This window comes from Lagopus leucura, unplaced genomic scaffold (genome assembly GCF_019238085.1).
Source record: "Lagopus leucura isolate 7727_CA_CO unplaced genomic scaffold, USGS_WTPT01 Super-Scaffold_100027, whole genome shotgun sequence".
Lineage (NCBI taxonomy): Eukaryota > Metazoa > Chordata > Aves > Galliformes > Phasianidae > Lagopus > Lagopus leucura.
The window spans coordinates 3,263,137-3,289,329 of record NW_024962278.1 but is presented as its reverse complement, the minus strand read 5'-3'; the positions used below and the strand labels follow the sequence as shown (position 1 = coordinate 3,289,329).

At 37.1% G+C, this 26,193-nt stretch overlaps 1 protein-coding gene across 1 annotated transcript in view; it reads left to right on the top strand.

Moving 5' to 3' along the window:
* TENM2 (teneurin transmembrane protein 2) overlaps window positions 1–26,193 on the top strand; it is a 614,809-nt gene that overhangs the window by 140,469 nt on the left and 448,147 nt on the right. Inside the window, exon 3 of the mRNA XM_042880629.1 lies at window positions 1,890–2,180. Within this exon, the coding sequence (XP_042736563.1) occupies window positions 1,955–2,180 (226 nt within the window). The 5' untranslated portion in view covers window positions 1,890–1,954. The remainder of the gene's footprint in view (window positions 1–1,889; window positions 2,181–26,193) is intronic.

Sequence of the window (26,193 nt, the reverse complement as noted above, 5' to 3'; positions counted from 1 at the left end):
TTTCCAGTTTAATAAACTATACAGGACCAGAGCATTCAGCTAAAGAATACAAGTATGTTCAGCCACTAGACACTCAAAGGGGTGAGAAATGGGAGGAGTGTTCTGAGTCCTTTGTTTCTCTTAAGTTATAGCCTTAATCTAGTGTAATAAATCTAGCTGTCTAAGTGCTGCATGTTTTTTTTATTTTGTTTTGACTTCCTGGGTGTTTTTATTTCCTGTCTGTAATATGCAATGGTAGTTAAGAGGAAAAAAAGGGGGAAAGCAAGCATGTTTACAGTTACTGCTCAGACTGCAGAGTTCTGGTGGGTGGCATGAAGCAGCTGTTTCTCCTGGTTACCGAACTTCTTTAAAATACAGGTGCTACACCCCCCCTGCAAGTTTAAATATCAGAGTCTAAATGGAGCCAAGAAACCTTTTCTCAAGTTCACCAGCTCCTCTGGCCAAGTACATTTATCCTCTCACAGGGACATAATCTATTCCAGCCAAAAAGCAATGATTTAGCCAGTACTTATGCCAGTGTTATGGCCTCCTTAAATACACTGCGTGAGCGACTGAAGTGATGAAAGACACGACTGCCTTAGGGTTTTTTTTTTATGGTTTTTCTCCTGGAGTTGGTAACCTTTGTGTCAGAGGGAGCCATGCCCCTGAAGTGCTAGGGCAGCTGAAGCAGAGGCGCTGGTGCCTGTGCCGAAGGGACAATGGGGAAGGAAATGTCTTCAGCTGTCCCGGCTGCACGTGCCAAAGCTAATTCTTCACTTCCATAACCACACGTAGAAGAGCATGTGTTTTGTTCTTTTGTTCTTGTTGTTAGCTCTTGTGGGTATTTTTGTGGGCAAAGATTCCATTTCCAGCCAAAGGTTTTGTCTTGAGGGTTTCTAAGAACTAGTACAGACCTGAGCTTAGGATGCCACAAGAGAAAGGTACTGATACAAATACCAACTCAAAATAATTAGTACCCTGGTGGGTAGGGTGCTCACGGTTAGTGTATCTCTTGCTTTCTTCAGCATCTTTCATTTGCAGTCCTTGCATGCTAACTGTGCATATATTAAAGCATCTGTGCCCCAGTAAGGATGTCCTAATTAAGTAGACTACAAGAATCTCTCTTTCTGGTCCATTGAGCAAGAAATATTTGTAGAATTTCAAAGAACTCCAACTGCTGAGGTGGGTAAGTGGTCATCCTGAGGGACAGTGGAGATGATCACGTTCTGTGGGTCATGAGAGCGGCCACTTCACACAGCGTGTTCAGAGAGTCATAGAAATGCCAAAATGTTGAGGTTGGGAAGGGTCTCTGGAGATACCCTATCCAACCTGTTTTTCAGAATAGGGCCTTAGTTCTTTTTAACCAAGGACAGTAAAACCAGTTTCTGCTTGCGAATGCGTTGTTAAAGGATAATGTATGCAATTGTTATGTGTTAATACTGAATGGGAATACTCTTCAATTTGTAACTTTCCTGCGTGTGTAATTGTAAGCAGTTCTGCAGGAAGAAATACTTAAATGATCTGAGTGTGCTTATCTTTCTATTATTGCATAACAGGAGCAAATACTATGTTGTCAGTTCCGTATTGTTATCACTGCTCATTTGGAAATCAGAAAAGTAAGCAGTTCTAATTTATCATTGTATTTTAAGGTCTTCAGTGAGATGATCATTTAGATAAAATGCAATTCTGATACTGAATTTAATTTCTTATTATTTTTTTTCCTACCATCATATCTAGGTAAATTATTTCAATTTCTAGTTTATATGGTGAGGATATTTTCTCTCAAGCTGGGCAGCATTTATTTTATTTTATTTTATTTTTTTACAGTGATGTGTCAAGGAATGTAGAGTAAAACAACATGTCCGAGTGCTAGCATTCACTTTTATCTGTTCTTTCTTTTTTTTTTTTAGGTGATAGTGATTGATCCCTACCATAAGAGTGGCTTTTCTGAAAACATTTGACCTGACGCAGAATAATGGATATAAAAGATCGAAGACACCGCTCTTTGACAAGGGGACGGTGTGGGAAGGAATGTCGCTACACTAGTTCTTCACTGGACAGTGAAGACTGCAGAGTACCAACTCAGAAGTCCTACAGCTCAAGTGAGACTCTGAAAGCATATGATCATGACACGAGGATGCACTATGGAAACCGAGTTTCAGACCTGGTTCACAGGGAGTCGGATGAGTTTCCAAGGCAAGGTATGTTTGAAGTCAGAACTGTTTCATTCTTAAGTAATCTTTGCCAGGTGATGTTAGTTTTCTGTTGTACCATGCTAGTGCTGTAGGGGAGTTCTAATGAAACAAAAAATGGATTTGTTTCAATTTAAATTGGAAAATGCGAATGCTGTTTCACATGACTTCATTTTGTGACTGCTTACTCTGACTACTTATTCTTCATCTCTTTAAAAGTGGGAGGAATGCCGTAACTTTTATAATTAGCTATGTTATCGCAGCACTGAGATGCTAGAACTGGTATTTGGAATGACCCATCTGTGTGAACTTGTAAGCAAGGCTGTTACCTCCTATTTTACAAACCACTCCTCACTTTAAATGTATTACATCCAACAAATAATGAATGAACAATCTAAATGTTTTCAGTTGAAGTAGCCTCCTTTCCTATCTCTGTTTTTTCACTATGCACAAACTTGCACACACCTATTACTTTCATTCTGATATTTGTCTTCGTAAATCATAAGACTGCGCGTTGAAACTATTAGTGAACACTTTTTCACAGGATCAGCAATTGAAGATCTGGTTCATGTGACCAAATAGCATGATTAAAGTGTCTGTCAACAACTGAATATGGTTGCTTTGCTTAATTTCAATTAAGAATTAGACATAAGAAGATGAAGGCAGTGTTGAAGCGTGAAAGTACAGCTTGTTTACGCCCCTTTCAACAAAAGGCAAAATGTATAGTACATCTTCAATTCTGCAACTCTATTATTTCATGCATGTATGTGTTAATGGCACGATCTCTACCACACATTTTTACTTTTGTTACTACTGTGTTTTGTGTGACTCAAGAAATTCTAGGAGGTTACCTCGCTTCTCTGTGGAGTTCTCTCCATGAGCTCCTATCTAATGAAAGGTCATTTTTTATACTTCATATCATGTCATACAACTTGTTCAAAGCATTGTGCCAGCAGTCAGGGTCTGCCTTAACCTTTAAATCAAAGTATCTATTAATTTGCATCCTTAATTGAACTCTCATCCCTTGTTTTGCTTGCGTATGTGTACAGACATTTTAAAGTGTTTGCATTGTGCTTTCTCTGTCAAACATCTCGTTCTCTTTTCTGAGGTAATCTCTGTTCTTGTAGGGTCTTTTCTGCTGAGATGTATTTACCCAGAGATACCATCCAGCTGCTGTTAGATGTGTTATGAGCTACTGAAGCCATTTTCATTGTGCTTTGTTCATCCTCTGTGTACAAGAGTCATCTAAATATTACTTTCCCCTATCTGGATGATTGATGCTTCAGCTCAAGTGCCTTATTTTAGTTTCCGGGTCATTATTCGGCATTTCATGAGGGTGTTCTTTTTCTCTTGATTACTGATTTGACAACTGTTCATCCTCCTCCTGCTCTTAATGTGTTCTTATCTGCCCTCTTTATGAAAGGGAGTGTAAATTGAAATGCTCCCAAGACTTTTTTCTGCTAGTCTTGGTTATTATATCTAGATGAATAAAGTTTAGTTTATTGAGCCAAAGTATTTTACTTTTTTTTTTTTTTTACCAAATAATAAAAGCAGTAACTCCTTACTTTTCTGATTTATTTTTCAGAAAGCAGGTTTGTGTGATGATTCTTCATATTTGAAAACTCAAGTTCTGCCTATTTGTCAAGTTCTTTACTGACATGAAATTTGAGATAAGCTGGAAAGTAGATCTTCATTAAGATTTGGGGCCTGTTGTTTTTTTCATACATTGATTTTATATGGATGAAAGTACGATTCATATAGTTGGAAATACTGTCATTACATCTTGTGCATATTTCAGCTGCAGACATCTAGAAATTTATACGTGTAAATTTATTCTAAATTTCAGTAGGTGCTTTGAGATTAAATTCTTCAGGAAATAAACTTGTTTAAAATAAATAGTTTGGAGGGAGTTATTTTTTCTGTAATAAAAAATAGAACAGACTTCTAGATTCTTGGCTAAAACTCCAAGTCCAATGCATGCTTGAGTTCTTAGTTTGTTGAAGATTTTTCCCAAAGTAGAAAACATGTTGCTCTACAAGTAATGCCTCATATTTATTTATTTTTTTTCCATGGAAACTGCAACAAAGAGCACAATAACACATTCTGACAGTGTTCTGTAGCTGAGCATTTACCCTATTTTTTTAACACAATCACCACAATTAGCTACGCATTTTAATTGATGGTGAACAAGAGCCTGTGTGCTGCAATCAAAATCTGCACCAGCAGAGATGGCTCACTGTTTCACAGCTGCTATGATGGCATACCTGCTAGAAAAATTTTGTTTGCTCAGTCCATCTTTCGTAATCCCAAACAGATGGAAGTGAGAAGGTGCCAAATCTGGACTGTATGGTGGATGTGGCAGGACAGTCCAGCTAGGATTGGCTGTGTACTCCATGATCTAGAAACTGGTATTGAGTTGTGGCATTTTGTCAGATCGTCCCTTTGCCATCTGTTGCGCAGCAACAAAATGTAACTGTATTGGTGGGAAGGTTCAACTTCTACTGCCATTCCACCAACATCCTCTGATGTTGTGGGCCACCACAATAAAATAGCAGGCATTACTTTCAGAGCAGCGCTCATATATTTGTTATCCAGTATCTGCACTGGATATTCACTAGTCAGTCAATCTGAAACATTCAGTCCTTCAGTGGATGAAAGAGCATTCTAACATTACAAGCTCTCATAAAAATTGAGGAGTCCTTTCTGAATGTGGTATTTTAAGATGAATAGGAACTTTTCTACTTTCTGCTAAGATACGTCAAAAGCTTGACAATAGTTCTTACACCTCTGAATATTTGAAATATTTTACCATCTTCTGGTAATGTGTGAATTTTTCCGTATGCCAGGTATTTTTCTACCAAAGCGAACCAATTATTATACTCGATCATATACTTTTCAAAAAGAAAATAAGTTTTTTCACTTCATCTGCTGACACAGCACAGTGAATGAAGTTATATCTCCTTTAAGACAAAAAATGTAGTTTTTAGAAAGCCATTCTTTAAAGGTGTTGCTTTGAAAGGCAACCTTTCTTCATGTATGCTTTGTAACCAGACAGCTTAAAAGAACTCTCTCTACAGAGTTGTTGGAGTTTAAACTGGATTTCAAATGGATGACTGCAAACATTACTATTCCACAGTTCCTCACTTGGCATTCATAGCTCACGGGTTTTGTATTTCTACTTGATCCAAATGCCAGGCTTCATCTGATGCAAAATTTATTAGCCGGTACTTAGACTGAATTGACTGCTTTCTCATTCTCAGGTCAGATCTAGTGTAGCAGTAAATCTCTGCTACAAAATTTAAGAACAAATGGAATATAATGTATGGAGTTACTAAAAGTAAATCTGAATAGTACGTTGATATTAAACTATGCCCAACATTCTAAAATATTGTGGGTTTTTTTTTTTTTTTTTCTTTTTTTAGCCACAGTTAACTATCTTGCTTTCTGTATGTCATTGCATCTCTTTTTGCTTGCTGAGATAATTTTAGTAAAGAACTGACAATACCTTTCTTTACAATTTTTTTTGTTTCTACTTAAAGGAAGTGAATTTTATATTCTGTTGGATACTGTGAGAATATGAAGACGAATTAGAAAAATATTACCATGTACTGACAGTGGTTATAAATTGGTCTCATAAAACACCCCAGTATTTTTATCCATGTATTCAATGTATTTCAGAATTACTGTTACAGAAAAATACTTGGAAAGCATGGTATTGTGACCACTACCCTGGGAAACCTATTCCTGTGCCACTAACTCTCTCAGTGAAGAACCATTGACTGATAACCAACCCTATCCTGCCTTATAGCAGTTTCATACTGTTCCCTCGAGTCCTATTGCCCATTACCTAAGAGAGGACATCGGTGCCTGCTCTTCTGCTCCCTTATGTAAAGAAGCCATAGGCTGTAATGAGTGTTCTCCTCAGCCTCTTTTCTCGACTGAACAAACCAAGGGACTTGAGCTGTTCCTCATACTTCCCCTGTAGAACCTTGACCAGATTTGTAGCACTCTGTTGTGCGCTCTTTAATACTAAGTCTTTTTTTGCGCTGTGGCACCCAGAACTGCCCACAGTACTCAAGGTGAGGCCGCACCAATGCAGTATAGCAATAACTTCCCTTGACCAGCTAGCCGTGACATGCTTTATGTGCCTCAGGATACACTTGTTCTTCCTGGCTGCTTGGACACTATGTTCACTCATGTTTTACTTGCTGTCAACCAACATCCCCCAGATTTCTTTCAGCAGGGCTCCTATTAATCCTTTCAGCTCCTAGTCTCTCTATACAGTCAGAATTGCTTCTTCCCAGCTCTCTAATCTGTCTAGATCTCTCTGCAAGGCTTTCTCCACCCTCAGTGGAGTTAACAGCTCCTCCAATTTAGTATAATCACCAAATTTACTCAAAACGCTTTCTGGTCCTGCACTCAAGTCATATATGAAAACATTCAAGAGAATCAGCCTTAAAATGAAGACCTGGGGAGCCATGGTAATGATTGACTGCCAGCTTTTTGTAACTTCATTTGCGCCTGACCTGTCAGGCCCAAATTGCTCACCCTTCACATAATGTTTTTTGGGTGTAAGCTAGAGAGGTACTATGAGAAGCAGTATCAAATCTTTACTGATCCCACCCCCCCAAAAAAAAAAAATCAGCTGGCTTCCTTTGGTCAACTAGGTGGGTGATCTTGTCATAAAAGGGGATTAATTTAGTTAAATAGGACTTTCCCCTCATGAACCTGTGTTGTCTGTGACTGATGACTGTGTTGTCTTTCAGGTGTTTTTCAATACCTCCCAGCATAATTTTTTCCATTGTTTTTACTAGGTGCTGAAGTGAGACTGACAGGCTTGTAATTGCCAGGGTTGTCTTTCTTGCCCTTCTTGAAAATTTGAACATTTGCCAGTGGGCTCTTAAGAGGTGCTAGTTAAAAAGTGACTGGTACTGATGGGCACAAGTGCCTTGAAAAGCAGTTTCCCAAGGGACCTTAATAACTAGTTTCCTGAGCAGACTGCTATCTGCTCTCCCCGTATCCAAAGTTAAGTTTTTAATGGCAGTCTTCCTTCTATCACTTCAGATTTTAAATATGACTACTTTGTGGTCACTGTGGCCAAGACAGCCACCAACTGGCACGTCGCTCGCTGTTTGGCAGTGGTATCATCCTTTCTGAATTTGACTATTTGAGCCAGGTTCTAGGTCAGCATCTTGGGCGTTAGGAGTCCTCCTCTGAGAATGTATGCACATGTTCAATTTTAGGGTTCTAGTCAATTCAATTTTATGTGTTCTAGTCTGGAAGGCATTGCAGAGATGGCTGTTGCAATTTAGCATGTCAAGTTATTTAAAAATTCATTACTATGGAAACACTGTAATCAACTAATAAGTTTAACATCCAGGGTAATCAATTAAAGTATTATGAGGATTCTCGTTTTTGGTGAGCATAATAAAGTTGGAGTATAATAAAATATAATCTTCAGAAACTTCATTGTTAAACTATGTTGTTGACAGAGGACTCGAGTAATTAATATGACCTAAATTAATATGCTTAAAAAAATAAAGGAAGAGACTAACAGTTAACTTAGTGCCTTCTGTCAGTAAAAGAAAATTTTAAAAGCTGTAGGTCTAATCTAGAGCGTCCTCGGTAAACATTTTCATTCAAAGACCTTCTAAAAAGCATTTTAATACGTGAGGGAGAGCTTCCTATGTTTTATAGTGTATGAATTTGAATTTGTAGCAAGATATTGTGCTTCAAACTACAAGGGTAGGGTTTTCTCCCCCTAAGGCTAATGCCTGTGAATACTGGAGAAAAGAAATTCTTTGTATACTTTTTCTTCCTCATTTTGTTTAAGTGCATAATCAAATTCTAAGACGTTTGAATAGCGGAAGTAATAATTTTTGAACTTACAAGTCCTTCTACCCTTATTCATATGCACACTCTGACCCTCTTTAAAGCAGTTCCGAGTGTTTAGGCACATCCATGTGGATGTTATTTCTCATATTTAAATCCGCTGTAAAAGGAATAATTTACTCCAAGGAGATTTAGAAGAAAATACTTTACAAAATAAGATACTCTAAATGAAATTACTTAATTATATTATTTCTTGATTCATCCTGCTAAAAATGACTAATTCTGCAAATATTTCACTTTCAATGGTTCTTGTCTTCAGAAGGATGTGCAGTTAAACATAGATATATATATATTTTTAGGGCATATTTTCCAGTAAAAGCTGGTATAGAGACGGATTGTTTTTGAGTGTTTGCTAACTGATGCAAGGAACTGCACATTCCACCACATGCTCTGATTTAAAAAGCTTTTAGACTTGATTTGGTTGGGAGCCGGGCATCTTTCTCATTACATCCTAAGCATGTACCAGAAAATTTATCTTTTCAAGTTATTCAGACCAGAATTTGTTCAAGTACTGTGTGCGTTTGTTTGCTTTTGCCACAGAAATTTGGAAAGACCTCTAAAGCTTGTTTTTCTAACTTGAGAAGTTAGACCCTATGTTTTCCTCATCCTTCCTCACAAGAGATGAAGAAAGGAATATTTAAATGAACTGGAAAACTGAAAAAGTGAAACAGACAAAATATGTGTATTTTGGATTCTTGATTAAGTGCTCATTAAGTACTCCCTGATTAAGTGATATCAGATGTTGTTAGGTCAATATTTTTAGTAAGGAACGGATTCTACAAATTCATATTTCTGGAGCATGTAGAAAATAGGTTAAGCAATGTTCCTATGCACAAGTCGGATTCCAGCTCAAACACAGATTTTAGGTGTTTATTTTGTAATTATTATTTTTTTACTCAGCATTTTGTTAAAATCTGTTAGTATTGTCAAAGATTGAATTCTAATCTCGGGGACCACCAGTTGGTCTGTTGTGATGATTACCATGTATATTCTTATTTTCTTAGTCCTGTTTGTTCTCCTGACAACTCAGGAAGATTGTGAAGCCTTTGAAATATTGTGACAGGATACAAATCCATACACATGAGAAAAACATGGTGGGGGAAAGGAGGAAAGCACTTACAACTTCTTTTTAGAGCATTGTGTGCATTTTGGAACTTCATCAAAATGCTGGCAATGCTGAAGACCAATTCATTCATGGGAATCAAACGTAGGAAAAAATAAAATGGGAAGCGAATATAATTGGTTGAGCAGGGTCCAGTATGTTTTATGTGCTCTCTTTACTGTGTTATTTTTCTCTGGATTTAGAAAGTTTAAGACCAAAGTGTCTTTGCTCAGTTTTATCTTGTAACTGATTAATTTTCATAAGATTATTACCGCATTGATCTCAGTAATCCTTGAATGAAGCGCGTTCAAGAGTCTTGAAAACAGCAATAGGCAGAAAATTGGGTTTCCATTTTTCCATGGAAATCTTTATCCATGTTAAAATCAGGTGCCAGCTTCTCATTTGATTTTGAAAGCATGTTTCAGTTGCTAGCCATTAGATCTCATAGTCTTTTTCTGTTTTATTGGAACATCCATAATACCTAGTGTTCTTTCCTTACAGATTCAATTAGATTGCTGCAGTTGAGTCAGTCTTATTTTGTGTGAGCTATATCTGTGTATCTATTCATATGAATAGATAGAGATTTTTAAACATCTGCTTGTCAAGTATCATAGTCTCATCTTTGGTCATGAAATCAGATTTGCTGCTCTTTGCTAAGTCCTAATTTTTTTATTTTTCTCTAAAACAAACAGAATATGTCAGCAATCCTATATATGCCTCAGTTATGGATAAAGATGTGCATAGTGACAGTGGTGTGTATAAAGATAGCCCTTTCCTGTTACTTCCATGTTCATAAATCCAAATATTAGATTAGCTATTTCTCACAGCAGTGAATTGCTATTGAGCTGTTGGTTTCAAGGTTCCTAATGTTTTTTTTTTTTTTTTTTTTTTTTTTTTTTTTTCGGTCTAGATAACTGACTAGGCAAAAAAAATTGTGTAGATGTTTTCATATATTGCTATTTTTGTGTATCTGCTTAGCTGGAAGCATCATACAGTGAATGCAAAAGTACATGTCTGTGAATGTAGACCATATTGGAAACAGAGATTTACTGTCCCAAAGTGTAATGCTTACTCAGCCATCTGATGAGATTTGAGCACTAAACAGTTTGAGAGGGATGCATAAAGCTGTTTTATTACAAGATGCTGTTATGAATTGTAGCAGCTTTCCTTATGGTATACTGCTGTTGCCAAACAAGTTGCATGAATGTAAGCAGTTTTATTTGTAATTACTTGCTTACATTTCCTTACAACATTTGGGTTAAAGATGTTTGTGGTTCCTACTCCACCTCTGCGGGCAATACCTACATCCTCTTCTATTCAAAATCAAAAGGTATCTTTTAAAACTATTTGGAGAGAAGCCTTTCTGAGGAATTCTGTTTCTTATACATGATATGGAATTGGTCTCAGTTATTTGTATGTGTATGTGATATAACTTTGTCAAAAATGTTACAGAAAGCACATGCAGGGAAATACAAAAATAAGATCTTAAAGCATTGAAAAAAGAGATAAGAGATTTAATTTTAGCTGAATTTGAGGAAGTTTAGAAAATAGAAGAATTACTTGCTTAAGGAATGTCAAGGAAAACATGGTAGTTAATATGTAGGCTATTTTCTAAACTTTGATCAAAAACTGCATTTTATAAATGGAATGTGACACTTGACAATATTCCTGACAGCACTGCCTTGCTTAAGTTGTGTTACTTATGGTTATGTTCTGTAACACATGCACACACACGCAATCGCTGTTGTATTTTCGGTGCTGGGTAGCTCTGTTTTACGTGCTACAATCAAATGTTTTCAAAAACTATGGCTGGTGTTTGTTCATTTGTTAATTGACAGTTCCACCGTGGAATGTCTAATGTTAAAAAAAAACGTAAATATCAATAGTAGGTTATTTTCATTATTACATATGAAAAAGAATATCATTGGATGTGTTTTTACTTTGAAATTAGCAAATTCTGTGGTTACTGCTGGATAAAAACAAGCTTAAAATTTGCTTATATGAAACGTGCTAAGCTACATATTTACACAGTTCAGTTTGTCTTCATAGGTGTATTAATCACTTAAAAACATACATTAGTGTAAGTATTGGAAAGAAAATTATCAATATTTTAGATTTTGGTAATTAAGCCAGAAGCTTAACAAAAGGCCGTCTTACAGAACAAATTTTGTGAGTTTCACTTCCCTCAAGTATATGATCATGCCTGTTGTATGCGCCATAGTATTGTATTATGGCTTTTTCAATTTACTTCTGGTTGAATTCCGTGTTTTAAACATGGCAGTCTAAACTGAAATTTTAAGTATTATCAATGTAATATTTCTATTTCAAGATATTTTATTCAGTTGCAAGACAAAAAACAAAACAGAAACAAAACCAATTGGTGGCATTCCGTTTAATTTCATTACAACATTCAGTTTGGGCAGTGCTAAATTTGTTACGCATGACATGAGTAAATTTTTGTGTATAGATAGGCAATGAAATGTGTGTACTCATTAGATTTGCTTCTAAGATTCACACTTTGTGTGACTATAAAAACAAAACAAGACATTATTACTAATATCTGCTTCCAGCACTCAGTATACAGTTTATTAATAAAATGAAAAATGATGAATCACAGTTGTAATGCTACGTCTTATCCAAAGATAATGAAGAGTTAAAAATTGTGTAATGAAAATTTAGAATAAGGTTAAAGTAGCTTATAAGACTGCCTACAGATCCAGCAGTGTTCTAATTTGAAGAAAGAACACTTGATTTGAGGGATTTGAAAATATATCACTTAGTTTTGGTGGAGGACTAAAAAGCATGTGCTTGTCTTTAGGATAGTTTGAAAGTGAAAGATTTGACCAGGACAAGGAACAGAAAATGAGATGTTATTTGCTCTCTGAAAGCAGTGTGTACACAACAGATTGTGTTTTAGATGTCTTCAGTACTTCATTTATGTGATTCTCTCTTGTTGACTTTGTGTAACAATTTCTTATCTGTTTGCCCATTTCTCGACCGTTTCCTAAGTAAAATAAACCTTTGTGCTTATTTTTACTATTAGCAAACTGTAATAAAGCTTCTCACAGAATCACAGAACATCCTGAGTCGGAAGGGACCCATGAGGACCCTTGAGCCCAATTCCTGTCTCCACACAGCACCGCCCAGAATGCAGACCGTGTGTCTGAGTGCGTTGTCCAGATGCATCTTGAGCAGGCAGAGCCTTTCCCTCACCCCCACCTGCCCTCCCCTGACAGCCCCAGCCGTTCCCTGGCCCCCCTTGCTGTCACACAGAGCAGAGCTCAGCGCTGCCCTCAGCCTCTCTGCGATGGGGTGAGCAAACAGCAAAAACCTCGGCCGTTGCTCACACATCTTCTCCTTTTGTTAGTGTTCAGTGGCATTTCTGGTGTCCTTGACGCAAATGAGACCAGATCACTGACAAGGTACTGGCTTAATATATTACAATCCTGAAGGAAAGTCCGCTTCCAGGAAATGTTTGCCTTTGAGGCCCAGTGTTACATGGATGGTTTCTTTTGTTGCTTACAAATATCTGTAAGGAAAACATCCGACTTGCATGTGACATGTTTTGTGTGTGCTTGTGTTGTGCCAGGCCTCAGTGTGATGAAGGGGAAGTCAAACTGCTTTCTCTTCCGTAAGCATTTCCCAGGGTGGGGAACTGGGAAAGCTCCGTAACATGTTGGAAGCACTGAGAGGTCAGCAGTATAAACTGAGGCAGGTTTTTAATACTGCGCTTCCCTGAACCTGTTCTCTCACTTTGTGTAAACCAGAACAACTGTAATGGGGAGGATATTTAGGATAAGCAGGCTTTGTGGTTATAAAATACATCAGCTTTGCTTTTTATGTTTGTATGTTGACTTCGTAACTCTTATAACCTGTTGCGGCCTGGCGGAGTTTCTCATCTAGACTTAAATTTGTTGTCTTCACTTATTTTTTGGACAGCATGGTGGTGCTATACCTTGATCCAAGTATATCTGTTCCATGAAGTAGGTTCTCTAGGTGCTATTTTTTTCTGAACACGAACAGGTTTATGTTAATAAAACTACGTATTGACTTATTATTTCTACAGTTAGGAAGAACAGCATTGGATAGAATTCATCTAATTTCTCTACGACATCTCATTTATTGCTGAGTACTTTAGTACTCATGTGCAATAAAATAACCTGTCCTGTGTGATAAAATAACCATACCTATGTGATATTTATGAAACAGAAATTGTGGAATTCTAAATCATGATGATTATGTGCAGATCAAGATATAGTATCTATGTGTAGGAGCTACTTAGAATAAATCAAAATGCCTGGCAGATTAAGGAAACCCTTAATTAAGAAGTGATTTATTGTTGAGAAATACACAAATATTTTGTTTAGTTTCAATAATTCTGTCAGTATTATTAAAGTACCGATTTGATCAGCTGTGGACCAGTGGATTATGAGAACAGGCGTTTAATTTAAATTTGGATTTGTTTCTCTGTGTCTATTTCCTATCGCGGTGGTTTTGATTGCTGCTCTAAAAGATGCTTTAATTATACCAGCAAATTTATTTTTTGTACTCTCATTGTTTAAACTTCAGTTTAAGATGATGCTGATACTCTTTTTCTGCCTCTTTTTCTTTGTAAACTGCATTATCTTCCAAATAATAGAGAAATTAGAGTAGTAACAATATTTTCGTCAGTCATGGGACAGACGCGTGTAATTGCTTTCCCACAGAAAATGTGCAGGCATTATATATAGCTCAAGCTGAGAGAAATTTGCCTTACATCCTCTTCATGTAACTAAAGTTAACATTGTGCAAGACAGAAAAAGAGAAAATACGGATAATATAATATCACGTGAAAAACTTGCCGCTACCAAAATGCATAGTATGTTTCTGCCAAACAACTGAATAAATTAAGCTGTTGGGCATGTTTGCAGTGCTATTTTCAGACTAGGAATTAAAATCTATGCCTCTGGAGTTTGAATGACTGCGTTGGAAGGCATCTCATGCTTTTTATGTAATTAATAAAAATATTGTACCTATTATGTTTAAAAGCTATGTGAAGTACAACTGTATTATTGACTTAAAGTTACCTTCATACCTGAAAAAGCCAGTTGTTTTAGTTTCTTATTTACATGTATTGAGATGTTTAAAATAAGTATTTATTGTTTACTCATGTAAGAGAAATTCTCCACAAAAAGGTGACATCTAAAAGGCCTTTCTTGCTCTGCCTTTCAAGACAAAGAGAAGCTGAGCTAAAATATCTCCACAAACTTTACCCTCCTGCAGTCTTACCATTAAAATACATTTTTTTTGTAGTCCACAGTTCCAAGAAGTGAGTATTCACGTCTAATTCTGTATGTGAGCTTTGTGAAGCCATGAAACTAAGCAAACAAAATGAACAGAGGAGGCCTGCTAGCAGTTTGGGCGGCTAAAGTAACCAGACCCTGTTGTGCGGGAGGGCAAACTGTGTATCCTTATCGTTTAACTTCATGTTTCACTTAAAAACATCTTTGTATGGACTATATTAAATTTCTAATGACTTGAAGTTGTAAATTAACATACAGCCTAATCTGAAATGCTGATGAGAGAGTACACTTGTACAAAGTGGCTGCTTGTCTTACTGTCAAGGAGCCTGTTATGTGTAAAGTTTTATGTTTCTGCTGAAATCTGTAGATATTTTTGGATATGCAGGTGGTAGAGTGTCTGTCAAATTGTCTAATTCTTTTTTTTTTCTCTCAAGGAATTCTTTGTAAGAGTCTTTTGATTCTTGGCAAAATATTTCAGTACTTCTGTGTGCTTTCATTTTTCCCTTCATCCAATGAGTTTCATTATTTTCTCCTGCTAGATGTCCTTCCTTAAGGACATGTAACTGGTGCAAAATGATACTTGCAAATAGAGGCTTCTAAAATCCCAGTAAAAAACAAATAAATAAATAAAATAAAATAAAGTAGTGAAGCTAAGCAAAGTGGCAATATCTTCAGAGTTAAAAAGGCAAGGTAAATTTTTGGAGAATCATAGAATGCCTTAGATAGGAAGAGATTGTGAAGACCAAGTTCCAACTCCTCTGCTGTGGGCAGAGTTGCCAGTCGCTAGATCAAGCTGCCTCTGGCTCCTTCCTACCTGGCCTTGAATGCCTCGAGGAAGCATTCATTACCTGGCAGTGTCCAGAGAAGGGCAGGAGGGTGGCTTTTTTTCCAGAGATTTCCATGCACCACTCCAGAACAGGTTAAGGGTGGTGATGAGAAATAAAAAAGATGGTAATACCCCTTTTTCCTCTGTTATATGCTTAGTAAAATCAACTTACGGGGACAGCTGAGACATACATTGTTGGCTTTATTTACCTGAAGGTGATACTACTGAACTGTTTCTAGCTCCCACTGCCACGTCCCTGCCATTCTCAGCAAAGTCAGCAAAATTGAAGGGCTATACTGTGAAAAGTGAGTACGTGGATTTTCTTCCTTGTTTCTTCAGCTTGTGAATATCCAATGTAAGGGAAGCTAATGAGCTTTTCCAAATGATCTTGCTGCTAGCCCTATTAAATTGTCATTTGGCTTCTGTGTTAATTTGCAAAATAAATAAATAAGCAGTCTTTCAGCTGGGACAAAATTGTTTTCTTCAGTGTCTGCTATGTTTTGATTGTAGGAGAAAAACAACGTTGATAACACACTGATATTTGTAGTTGCTGCTGAGCAGTCTTGTACAGAGCCAAGGCCACTCACAGTGAAGGGCCCAAGGACCTGGGAGGGAACAGAATCAGGACAGCTGACTTAAAGTGGCTACAGAGAAATTCCTTATTCCGTATGGCACCATGTGTGAGGAGTTTTGAAGGGAGTGGCAGTTGATCTCTCTTCCACTGTTTGGGAGACCTGCTGGGCTGTGGTTGGTGGTTATGCTTGTCCTAACTGTAACTATTATCCTTTTCCTTTTCTCAGTGAATAATTTGATCTCAATACATGATTTTTACTTGGTTTTGGTGGATTTTCTTTCAGTGTCCTTAACAGGTATTTAGGCTTCAATTGTAAATACTGCATCAGCTTTTGAGAAACAAAAGCTCTGTATAGCCTTGTCTATTTGGATGCCTGATGCGCAAGACTGCAAAATAACTGTGTGTTAAATATATAATTTGCATAATAGAACATAGTTTTTAACTTAGCAGGCTTTGCCTGTAAGAACGGAGACTCCTACAGGCAGGAAGAGCCTTATCTGACAAAGGAGAGAGGCACAAGGAGCTCCCTGCCCAAGGTCACCAGGCAGTGAGGTTTTGTGGCTGTGAATGGCAGGGTGCTGTGGCGTGGGGCTGCTGCTGGCATCTTGGAAGGCAGTTCAGCCCAATGAGTAGTAGTCAGTAATGTATTTCCTTATTAACTGTGAACTAATTAGATCATTAAATAGGAGTTTAAGGGGAATGTGCTGGTGATGAACATAAGTGTTTTACACCATGTGTTTTTCCAGTTTTTGTCAACAGACAGTGCGTATTGTAGAATATTTGAGTCAGCAAACAAAATGTAAAAATAAAATAAAAATACTACGAAGTAGCTATAATGATTTCACCTTCCTGGTCACTGCACGTTTATTTTGTAGGACAGATATAGCTAAGTGTTCTTGGCTAACAAGTTGCACACCGAAATGCCAAAAGGTGAAAACACTCTGAACTTACAAGTAGATCTGCTAACATTGTCCATGATGGGAGCACCAATGTGAGGTCTGGTTTTCTGTTCTCATACCTGGATGAAGCTCACGTTCAGCGGGCAGATGAGCGTATCATGATGCTTGTATTACATGGAGAATTTTTTTGTTTCCCAGAGTAAAACTTTTAAAAACAATTTGCATCAAAAATTAATTTGCAGATTGGGAAAGCAAAAATGGTATAAATAAAACAGTAGTTGAACAGCCACAGAACAGCCAGTTTTTTTTTTTTTTTTTTTTATTACTTTAAAAAAGCAGATGCAGATTGGATCACTTCTAATTTTCTTTTTATTTGTACGTGAGCTGTGGGTTACGAATTTACCAAACTTCTAATTTAGTCATTACAGCCATGTTAAAATCATGTACTTTCAGCCATCGTCTAATCCTGAGAAAATTTGTGTCCTTGATACCTAATACAGCATAAAATGAAGAATAAAACTGAAATTGTTTTATTGATAGCTTCAGTGCAGATCTAAATGAATATAATATCAGTACAGAGAAAACAGTGAGTTCTCTCAGTTCACCGGATGCGAAGTTGGTGTGTAGGACGTTATTCAGTGCACTTCATCAGCTCAGGCAGTGGTCAGGGTTTTTAGGTAGGCTTTTATGGACTTGAAATGGCTCTCAACATCAGTTTTTCCCTCCTAGATTTTTGCATGTTTGTCGTGTCTGTGACTGAATTCAGTGAGATAACATCTGGCCTCAAGGTGCGTTGCCGCTGCAGGGCTTGTAGGTAGGCAAGGTAGATGTAACCCTTTTTTCTCTCCTCAGCTCTCCTCTTTTCTCTAACTCTTCATAATTGAAATCTACAGCACGTATGAAATCGCTGTGTGAGGCATCCATTGTAATACATACAATTATTAATATCACATTAATAACTGCTTTCAATGATTCTGTGTCTGTTTGACCGCCTTGTTTGTGGTGTACTTGAACACTGCTTGTTTTACTCTTATTTATTAGGGCTGTATACAAAGCAACTGTCTCTCTGCTGACTTTGTCAGCAGGTCTGTCATATGCTAAGCTTTGTTTTATTTGTTCGAGAAGAATGCAATGTATTATTCTCATGTACAACAACAAACATACAAACATTTGAAATCTATTAATAATGGATTTTTTAAATAGATTCGTAAGTTACGCCTGTCATTTTACTCTGAATTAGGACTGCAACATGCTAAGAGTCATTTTTCAGCTGCAGTTCCCCAGAGTACTGTATTTAGAAGCACTAAAATGCAATCATATCCTAGTCTTATTTATGTAGTCATATTTATTTTATCTAGACAGCATTCTTACCTTTGGGAAACAAATGTGATGGTACTTTCTGACAACGATCATTTATTTATTCTAGATGCAAATTTTATTTTTGGAGCTTTTTGATTAGAAAGGAATTAAAGCAAACTAATCGCTATAAACTTACGCAGTGCTGATTTCAGTAACCAGTAGATAATGCAGGGCACTTTGAGTGCAGTTCTTGTTCTGTTGTTGTTGTTTTAATAAGCCTCCAGATAATAATGAACTTGTCTTGATATACATGTTAATTTGCAGTGAAAGGTGGTAAATGAGAAAAGTTACCCAGGATGTAAAGTCTAAGATAAAAGCTTGAAATGTGTTTACTTCATCTTTTATGTTGCTGAAAATGATACAACATGGGAAAAGATAAAGACTCGGTTAAATATTTTTCACTCTTAAGCAAATGTCTTCTAAGTAATTCATAGTTTGTTTTTTTTTGTGAAGAGAATAAAAGCAGATATTTTATATATCACCCTGATGTACCAATTGCTGTTTTAAATAATTACTAGATGTTTGCATTCTGTTATTTTATCTTACCATAACTCATATTATACCTTCGGGATAAATTATGTTGGTTTCAGTCCTATTTTGCGGACAAAGTTCACAAGAGAAAGATGAGGTGAATTGCTTAGGGGACTGAATACTTTTGTGAGCAGAAGAAAGAAAAAAGTGTTCTGTGTTTGCATTTGGATTAGTCCATTTTTATTTACCTTTGCTAGTATTTTCAATGTTTTTTTCTTCCTTATATGTTTTTTTTATGTAGAATGGATTCTTAACTAATCAAAAATTTTTGCTTCTAAGCAAACTTTTCTGGTAAGAAAAGCTTTAAGCCATCCACCGCAAGGAAGAACTTTACTTGGGTTAATTCCATGCATCTCACCTTCATGTAATTTTCTGGTGTTGCTAGCGAATACATATTGCCTATATCCATCATAGAAATGTAATAATCATTTAGAAATAAGGTTTAGAGTACTTTATTTGTTGTTACCGAATACAATTTTAAAAGATGAAGGTGATCCTTTTGGTAGGCTTTATTAACCTAGATGTTACTCATGTTCAAGCATTCTGACAGCTTTATTCGTGTAATGTGTTTAGTAAGGAAATCTGGCAGTGCTAGAATGGGGGAAGAAGAAAAAAGTAGCCCGAGAAATGGGCAATGTAAGCTTTAAGAGACACAATTGTGGTGAATGAATACTCATTCATGTGGTCTCTCACAATTTAGGGATGGAAAGTAAAATTAGAGGTAATGAAAATGAAAGAAAACAAAAGTTTGCCAACATTTCTGGAGGGGTTTAGCTCTAAGTTATAAGCAGGAATAAGACCTCAGAAGTCAGTTATAATTATGGTGTTTAATGTGAATCAAAATTTTGTCACTGTGCTATAAATAAAATTTAAGTACTACTTCAATGGGTGCACTTTGAGAAGATGTTTTTTGCCTTGCTGGCTAAACCTGATGTTCACTATGCACTCTGTTCCAGAGGCAGGGAGTTTTCCCTGGGGGTGGGGGTTATTTTTAAAGAAAACTTAGCCCAGTCTCCTTTACAGTAATTCTCTCTTACTTATTCTGTCCCATGGTGTAAATCAGTTTTCCATTCAAAGATAAAGCAGACAAAAACATCCCTGAACTGAGCAGGGATGCCCTTGCATCACAAGGGAAGAAAAAGGACAGTGTTTCACGCTGCATGGTATGGCCCAGTGGTTTAGTAAATCAAAACCTGGAAGCCTTATCACAAATATTCTGGGTAGTTTCTTTGGTCTAAATGTGAGGGGTTTCATTCATTTTACTGAATGTGCTTTTGAAAGTTGAGTGCAGGAGTTGAAAATTGAGTTTCAAGCATGCTGTTGCACTCATTTGATTATTTGCAGTACTGCTGTACTGATGTATGGCACACGCCAGTGTCATTTGGAGTCCTCTGCGCAATATTTATAGCAGTTACCAAAAGAAGTAATAACAATAAGTAAGACTTCCAGACTGCTTCTTCAGCTTATGTCATGTTTCTAAGTGATTCTTGTCTTTATTGAAAACCATTTTGCTGCAGGTTGTTTTTCTGAAATTTGAGATACCGGTGTGCTATCAAAAATGAGTACACTTTGTAGAGAATTACCTACCCAACTGTGACATACAGCAGAGTTCTCTTGCAGGCTTTGGGTTCTAGTTATACTTCAGCCAACAATTCTTCTATGCCTCTACAGCACCACTTTTTTCAGAGCTCTGTTTTTTTCTCTCTGTGATTTGGAGGGCATGGAGTTTCTTGCATGCCTCTCCTGTGTGATGCTTCAGTATATGTGCAAAGCATGACGTATGTTAAACGTAGGCATTACTAACCATGCATTTGAAGATTGTGTGTGTCTGGGCAGCCTCAGCTGTCCGCAGTGAATAGGAGTTTATTTTTTCACCCATTCATTTTCAGAGAGCAAGGAAATATGGGTCTCCCTAAGGTAACAATGAAGTGCAGGGTGAAGTCTTTAGAATTCATGGAACTTCAGGAAAAAATACATGCAAGATGTATTTTCAATTACAGGTACTTTTAAATGCGCATGGTTAAATAAACCCGTGCATACATAATCTAAGTAATTTAATAATGTGTTTGTAGAAGTCAAACTGTATGTAGAGACAATACTTGTAATTATCAGTGCCTCCAAGAAAATTGAACTGTGAACTGTGTATCTAAATGAAGACACCGGGGGGACAGGAAATCATTATAGTGGTTTAAAAATAGTAGTAAACTGCTTTAATTCACTTATTTGGAACTGTAATCAACTCAATTCAGTTTTGTTAATTGATTTTTGGAAACCATTAAATTGAAGTAAAACTATTGCAATTCTGAAAATCAGAGTTCACATAGCTATTTTTATTACTTTAATCTTCAGATTTGTTTCTTAATATTTCTGAGTTTGTACAGCTAAAATTCTTACCCAGGTGCATTTAAAGAGTACAATCAGTTTACAAAGGCTTTGGCTATCAGTCATTTTAAGGCAGCAACTCAATGCAGAACTCCTGGTGAAGGTATGTTCCTGTTGCTGTGTTAGACAGGGCTGTACATGATATTCAGTTCCAAAAATGCTATCATGGAACGGGAGGGGTGAGTATTTTGTTCAGAAGTTTCCAAATAAAAATGGGGTATGTTCTGATTAAAACTGAATGCTGAATATAAATAAATACTTCAGCAATCCTGTTCTGTGTAGAACAGATGATCTGACCTATTTTATTAGACATTTGAGGACAATTCTTTTCCTGTTCATAACAGGTGTAGAAAAAAACAGGAAAGCTGATTCAGAGTCCTCTGTCATGCCCTCTACATTGTAATTTACCATTAGTTTCCCTTTTAGCCTGAAAAAAATCTTGTTACCATTCCAGTTTGGAGGCGTCATTAACAAATTTAGGTCTCAGGGTCACTGTCTCTTTTCAATTCTTTTTACATGAAGTGAAAGGAATCTGGGCACATGTGATACTGTCTGGATCCAGTCCTACATTACTTTTGACTGGTGTGTAATATGGTTTTCAATTTGCAGAAACCATTAGCCTTTTCTTTCCTAGCCATGGAGTTGCATCGTGGTGAAGATAAGGCTATGGCAGTAGGGTTGCAGAAGGTACGTTTCTATTTTAATCCTGAGCTCCCTTTCTTTTCTGTCTTGAACCATGCCCATCAAGTCTTGTGTAAGTGGCGTGTTGTGGATTATTATTTGTGTTTTCGGATGAGCTGGGCCAACAGTCTGTAATTACTCATCTGCTTTTCTAGCCTTTCTTATGCCAGAATTGCGTTTTCTTTCTTACGCTTACAGTTATGAACAGGGCTATGAATGCAAAAGTGCTAATGATAACTGTGATATAGCTGTTCACAAAACAGCCATTTCTAAACTGTTCTGCTTTTAAAATCAGGACAGTAGTGTGTTGTCAGTTAGCAAACTGGCCTAATTTTGACCTTTGAGTAAATGGTTAATGACAGATAAATCTGAGCTATTGGATTATTATCATTACGGGATAATATGGGTGGGATTTATTCAAATTCTGAGAAAAGAGAAAAAAATTATGCAGTGTTTTGTAACTTTCCTCCCTGGTTGAGAGGATTGCAGGTATGTGGAAAGAGAGCCAGCTGCCAGGCTCATGTGCTTGAGAATTCAGCTGGACTATTTACTGCCAGTATCTCTTAGCTTTGCAGTTACTGCTATACATAAATGGGATTCAGATCAAATAGAAATGACTTCGGATTTTTTTGTACGAGTGTAATTCACAAGGTTGAGTCCCTATAAACTCTGATTAAATTTTGAAGTCTTTGATAAAACCCAAACCACAGAGCTTTGCTAGCCTTCTGTTTTTATAATGGGGAAATGTTTGTGCAGATAAAAACAGCAGTCACTGTTCAAGCTATCACAGGGAAGAGGTTTTTGTTTCCTGATTTATTCACCTTCCTTTCCCTTTTCTTGGCTGAGAAGTGGCTTGAGAGCAGAATACAGCTCATTGTAAGGGAGAGTTTTGTGGAACTTATGTAGGAAGACTGAAAGTGTGCTTCAATGAGTGTGGAAAAGCAGTGGGAGTAAGGAAAGTAGCCAGAGATGTGGGAGTAGGCGAGTTTTTAGTTGGGTCTGTCCAGCTGTTAGCCCTGCTGCTGGGCCTCCATTCATAGCTCTGTGCTGTGGAAATTAGACTCATCAAGCTAGTTGCCAGCAAATAGAAAGGAATAAAATCTCATCTGATAAATCTCTCACTATGGTATGTGGAAGATAAGTAAGAAATACTCTGTTTCAAAATCTCTATCTTCCTTGTGGGAAATTTCAGACAATTAATAAGCTTTCTTATCGGTAAGTACAGAATTTCAGTGACAACGTGACAAAGAATTTAAATTTTTGTTATTCATTGCTTACATTTCCAAAGTACAGTATAAATTCTCTTGTAATGGTAAGCAACATAAAATGAATTTAATGAGATATTAAGAGTAGAAGACTGTAGAACAGCAGTCCAAGGAGTCATTTTTTTGACTCAGAATGAGTGCTGTACTGTCGTTGTGCTGCTTGTTGTTCTGCATTTCACAAGGCCTGTCTCCTAGTATAATTCTATTATAAAATAAATAGCTTGCTTTTCTTGAAGTTAGCTTAATGGAGTATAACTTATGTTCTTCAGTTTAACAGTGTTGCTAGTATTTCCCCTTTAGTCGTATTAGAAAAGACTATTAAAATCCTCAATAATTTCATCTTGTCAAAATTTCCAGCTGTGAGGCTTGACTAGTAAACACTTAACACTTCATTTTTTGTAACTGAAGATGCTGTTCCGGTTGACTGGCTTTATAGCTAAAAGTAAAGCAGTAATACTGCAGGTAAGCTGTATGGACTATGTATCATGCAAATGAGATGAGGGAAATTTACCTCTATATGCTTGTTCTTTTACAATTCCGTTAAAATTCTTTTAGCAGGAGTAAAGATTGAGCTTGTTCTATTGAGAAATGGCGAGGTGCATATTCACTTTCTCCTTTCTTTTTGCAGAATATTTTCCCTGTGCTCTTCCATATTGAGAACATGTTTGAGTTTGAAGTGGAAGAAAGGTTCTTCTAATGAGTTGCTGGGATCTGTTAATTTGTGTGGTTCATTTGTGTTCTTGGTAGGAGAGCTGAATTTGCGGATGCGTACTTTGGTTGTGTTGGAACTGCAGTTATATTTTAAAACGGTGTCTGGTCCCTGTAATATTTTTTGTCATTGTATTTGGAAGACTGAGTCTCTGTAAGGTTGAAAGGAGCTGTTTTAGTAAATAAAAATAAATTGTGTTTAGGATGTTTTCAGAGCAAAGCTCTCTGGTGAGGGCTGTTACAGGAGAGCTGAGGGGAGGAGAGGAGCTGTTTAATGCTGACTCTTCCTGTAGCCTGTCAATTTATTCATGCAGTGGACCTTGCGAGCCCAATCTACAGATGCTATTTTCTGCTCCTTACTGAATAAAACTCGGTGCTGAGTCCTGAGCGTAAAGATTAATTAGTCAGTGAGTGGTAAAGGTCTGTTAAAGCCATTATTGCGTATGTCCATAGAGACAAACAGGGACTATAAAACATTGTGTTCAAAACCTAATTTTACATGTGTATTTTTCATTAATAATAATGATAATGGTAGTAACTATAGCCTTTTAATCCTGAATCCTCTCAGAGGGTGTTGTGCAATGCATACTGTGTTGGAAGGATCATGTTTTCAGTCACTGAAGCTCCTTTAAGCTATCTTGAGTTCAAGTTATTGCCTATCATTGGGCAGACTTAACTGCTCAGAGCATGTCATACAATTAAGTGCGTTTTGTCCAGAAATAATTAGGAAAATAGTTAAAGATCAGTGAAGTTAAGATAAAAATGGTAACCAGAGCTGTGCTTACAGTTATGTACTTTATCTCTGTTAGTCTGACTTCAGGACTAGATACTAACAATTTAATGCTAGCTTTCAGATAAGCTCAGAGATGCACAATTGGTGATTGGCTGCATGTTAGATATTTTCAGCTAGTTTTTAGCTAATTCAGGTAGTGCAGTAAGTGAGAAGATTTCTTTATAAACATGTGCATTTCAAATTGCAGACTTGGTCTTTTGTCTAAATTAAGCTGCAGCTGTTCTCTCTACACTTGAGAATGACTCCCTGTGTTACCAGCAGTTTCCAAAGAGAAGGGCTCCTCTTTGTACATTTTCCAGGTTTGGTGCATTCTTTGGTTGCTGTGGTGTTTGTTTGCTTCTTTTTCCTTGTAAACGGGTGAAGCTTAGGGTAATTTCTATGAATGAATGAGTAAATAGGCTCTGTCTCGTATAGGCGTGGCTGTTCCAGTATGTAGTATGTAGTAGGTATGTTCCAGTTAGTAAAATCAAAATTGACTATATAATACATGAAAAAGTGTCCTTTCTTTTCTTCCCACTGCGTGAGGTTTAAGAAGGGGGAAAACTTCCTGTAAGGTGCTTAGAAAATATGTTGCGAGTTTCTTTTCCCCATTAAGTCCAGCTAAGGTTCAGCTTGTTTGTATAACGTAAGACTCACTTAGAAAACTTAGCAGAATCAAAATTGTCAGTGTATATTCTCTATCTGCTTGGGAGAGAAAAAAATCAACTTAATTGGAATGTAATTTCCTCTTCTAGTCTGGATACATGCATTGTTTAAAATATTAATCTTCGTGCCATACAGGGCACATCCATTCGTGCCCTATATGGATCAGAAGATGCCAAGTTAAATCATAAATATGTAAGAATAATCTTAGGACATTTTAAATATGTGTTTCCTACGTTGCTGGAGGGAAAGTCTTGTATACACTGATGTGTTGATAAGGGCTCTGGCGATATTCTCCTCCTTTAAATTATCTAACTCCTGTAGTCTCCAATGGAAGTTTTATTCCATGAGGAACAGCACTGAGCAGTTGCTCAAGCTGTTGTGTAATTGTGTGATCTGGCTGCAACTTCGGTCACCTCATTGCTAGTGTTGATTTGCCTGATGTGGCTCGCTGCTCCCTGTGCGTCCTTCTCAGAGCTGTGCGCTCAGTTGAGAAAGACAACCTTCACCATACAGACGTACCATTCATTGGCCAGAGGCACACGATGTCAAGTCTGGAAGGCATAGACAAAAAATAGATAATGTTGAACAGGCTTCCAGCACAGAGATACCAATAGTTAGAGATGTGTTTTCCTTTAATGTCTCTGTTGGGTGAAGCTGTGATGCAATGCAGAAGTGTATATTTTGAGTGAAGGTCAAAATTCAAGAATGAAAACATTAGAGTACTGTGCCCAGTTCTGGGCTCCCCAATTCAAAAAACACAAGGAGTCCAGTGGAGGACCAGAAACATGATAAAGGGTGTAGAACATCTCCTCTGTGAGGAAAGGCTAAGTAGTCTGGGTCTGTCCAGGCTGGGGAGAAGAAGACTGAGGGGAGATCTGATTAAGGTTTACAGGTATCTAAAGGGAGGTGGGGGACAAATGGATGAGGCCAGGCTCTTCTCGAGAAGTGGTGCGTAGCAGTAGGACAAGGAGCAATGACCTAAAACTTGAACATAGGAAGTTCTGTGCAAACACAAAGAAGAACTTATTTATGGTGAAGGTGGCAGAGCATTGGAACAGGTTGCACGGGGAGCTTGTGGAGTCT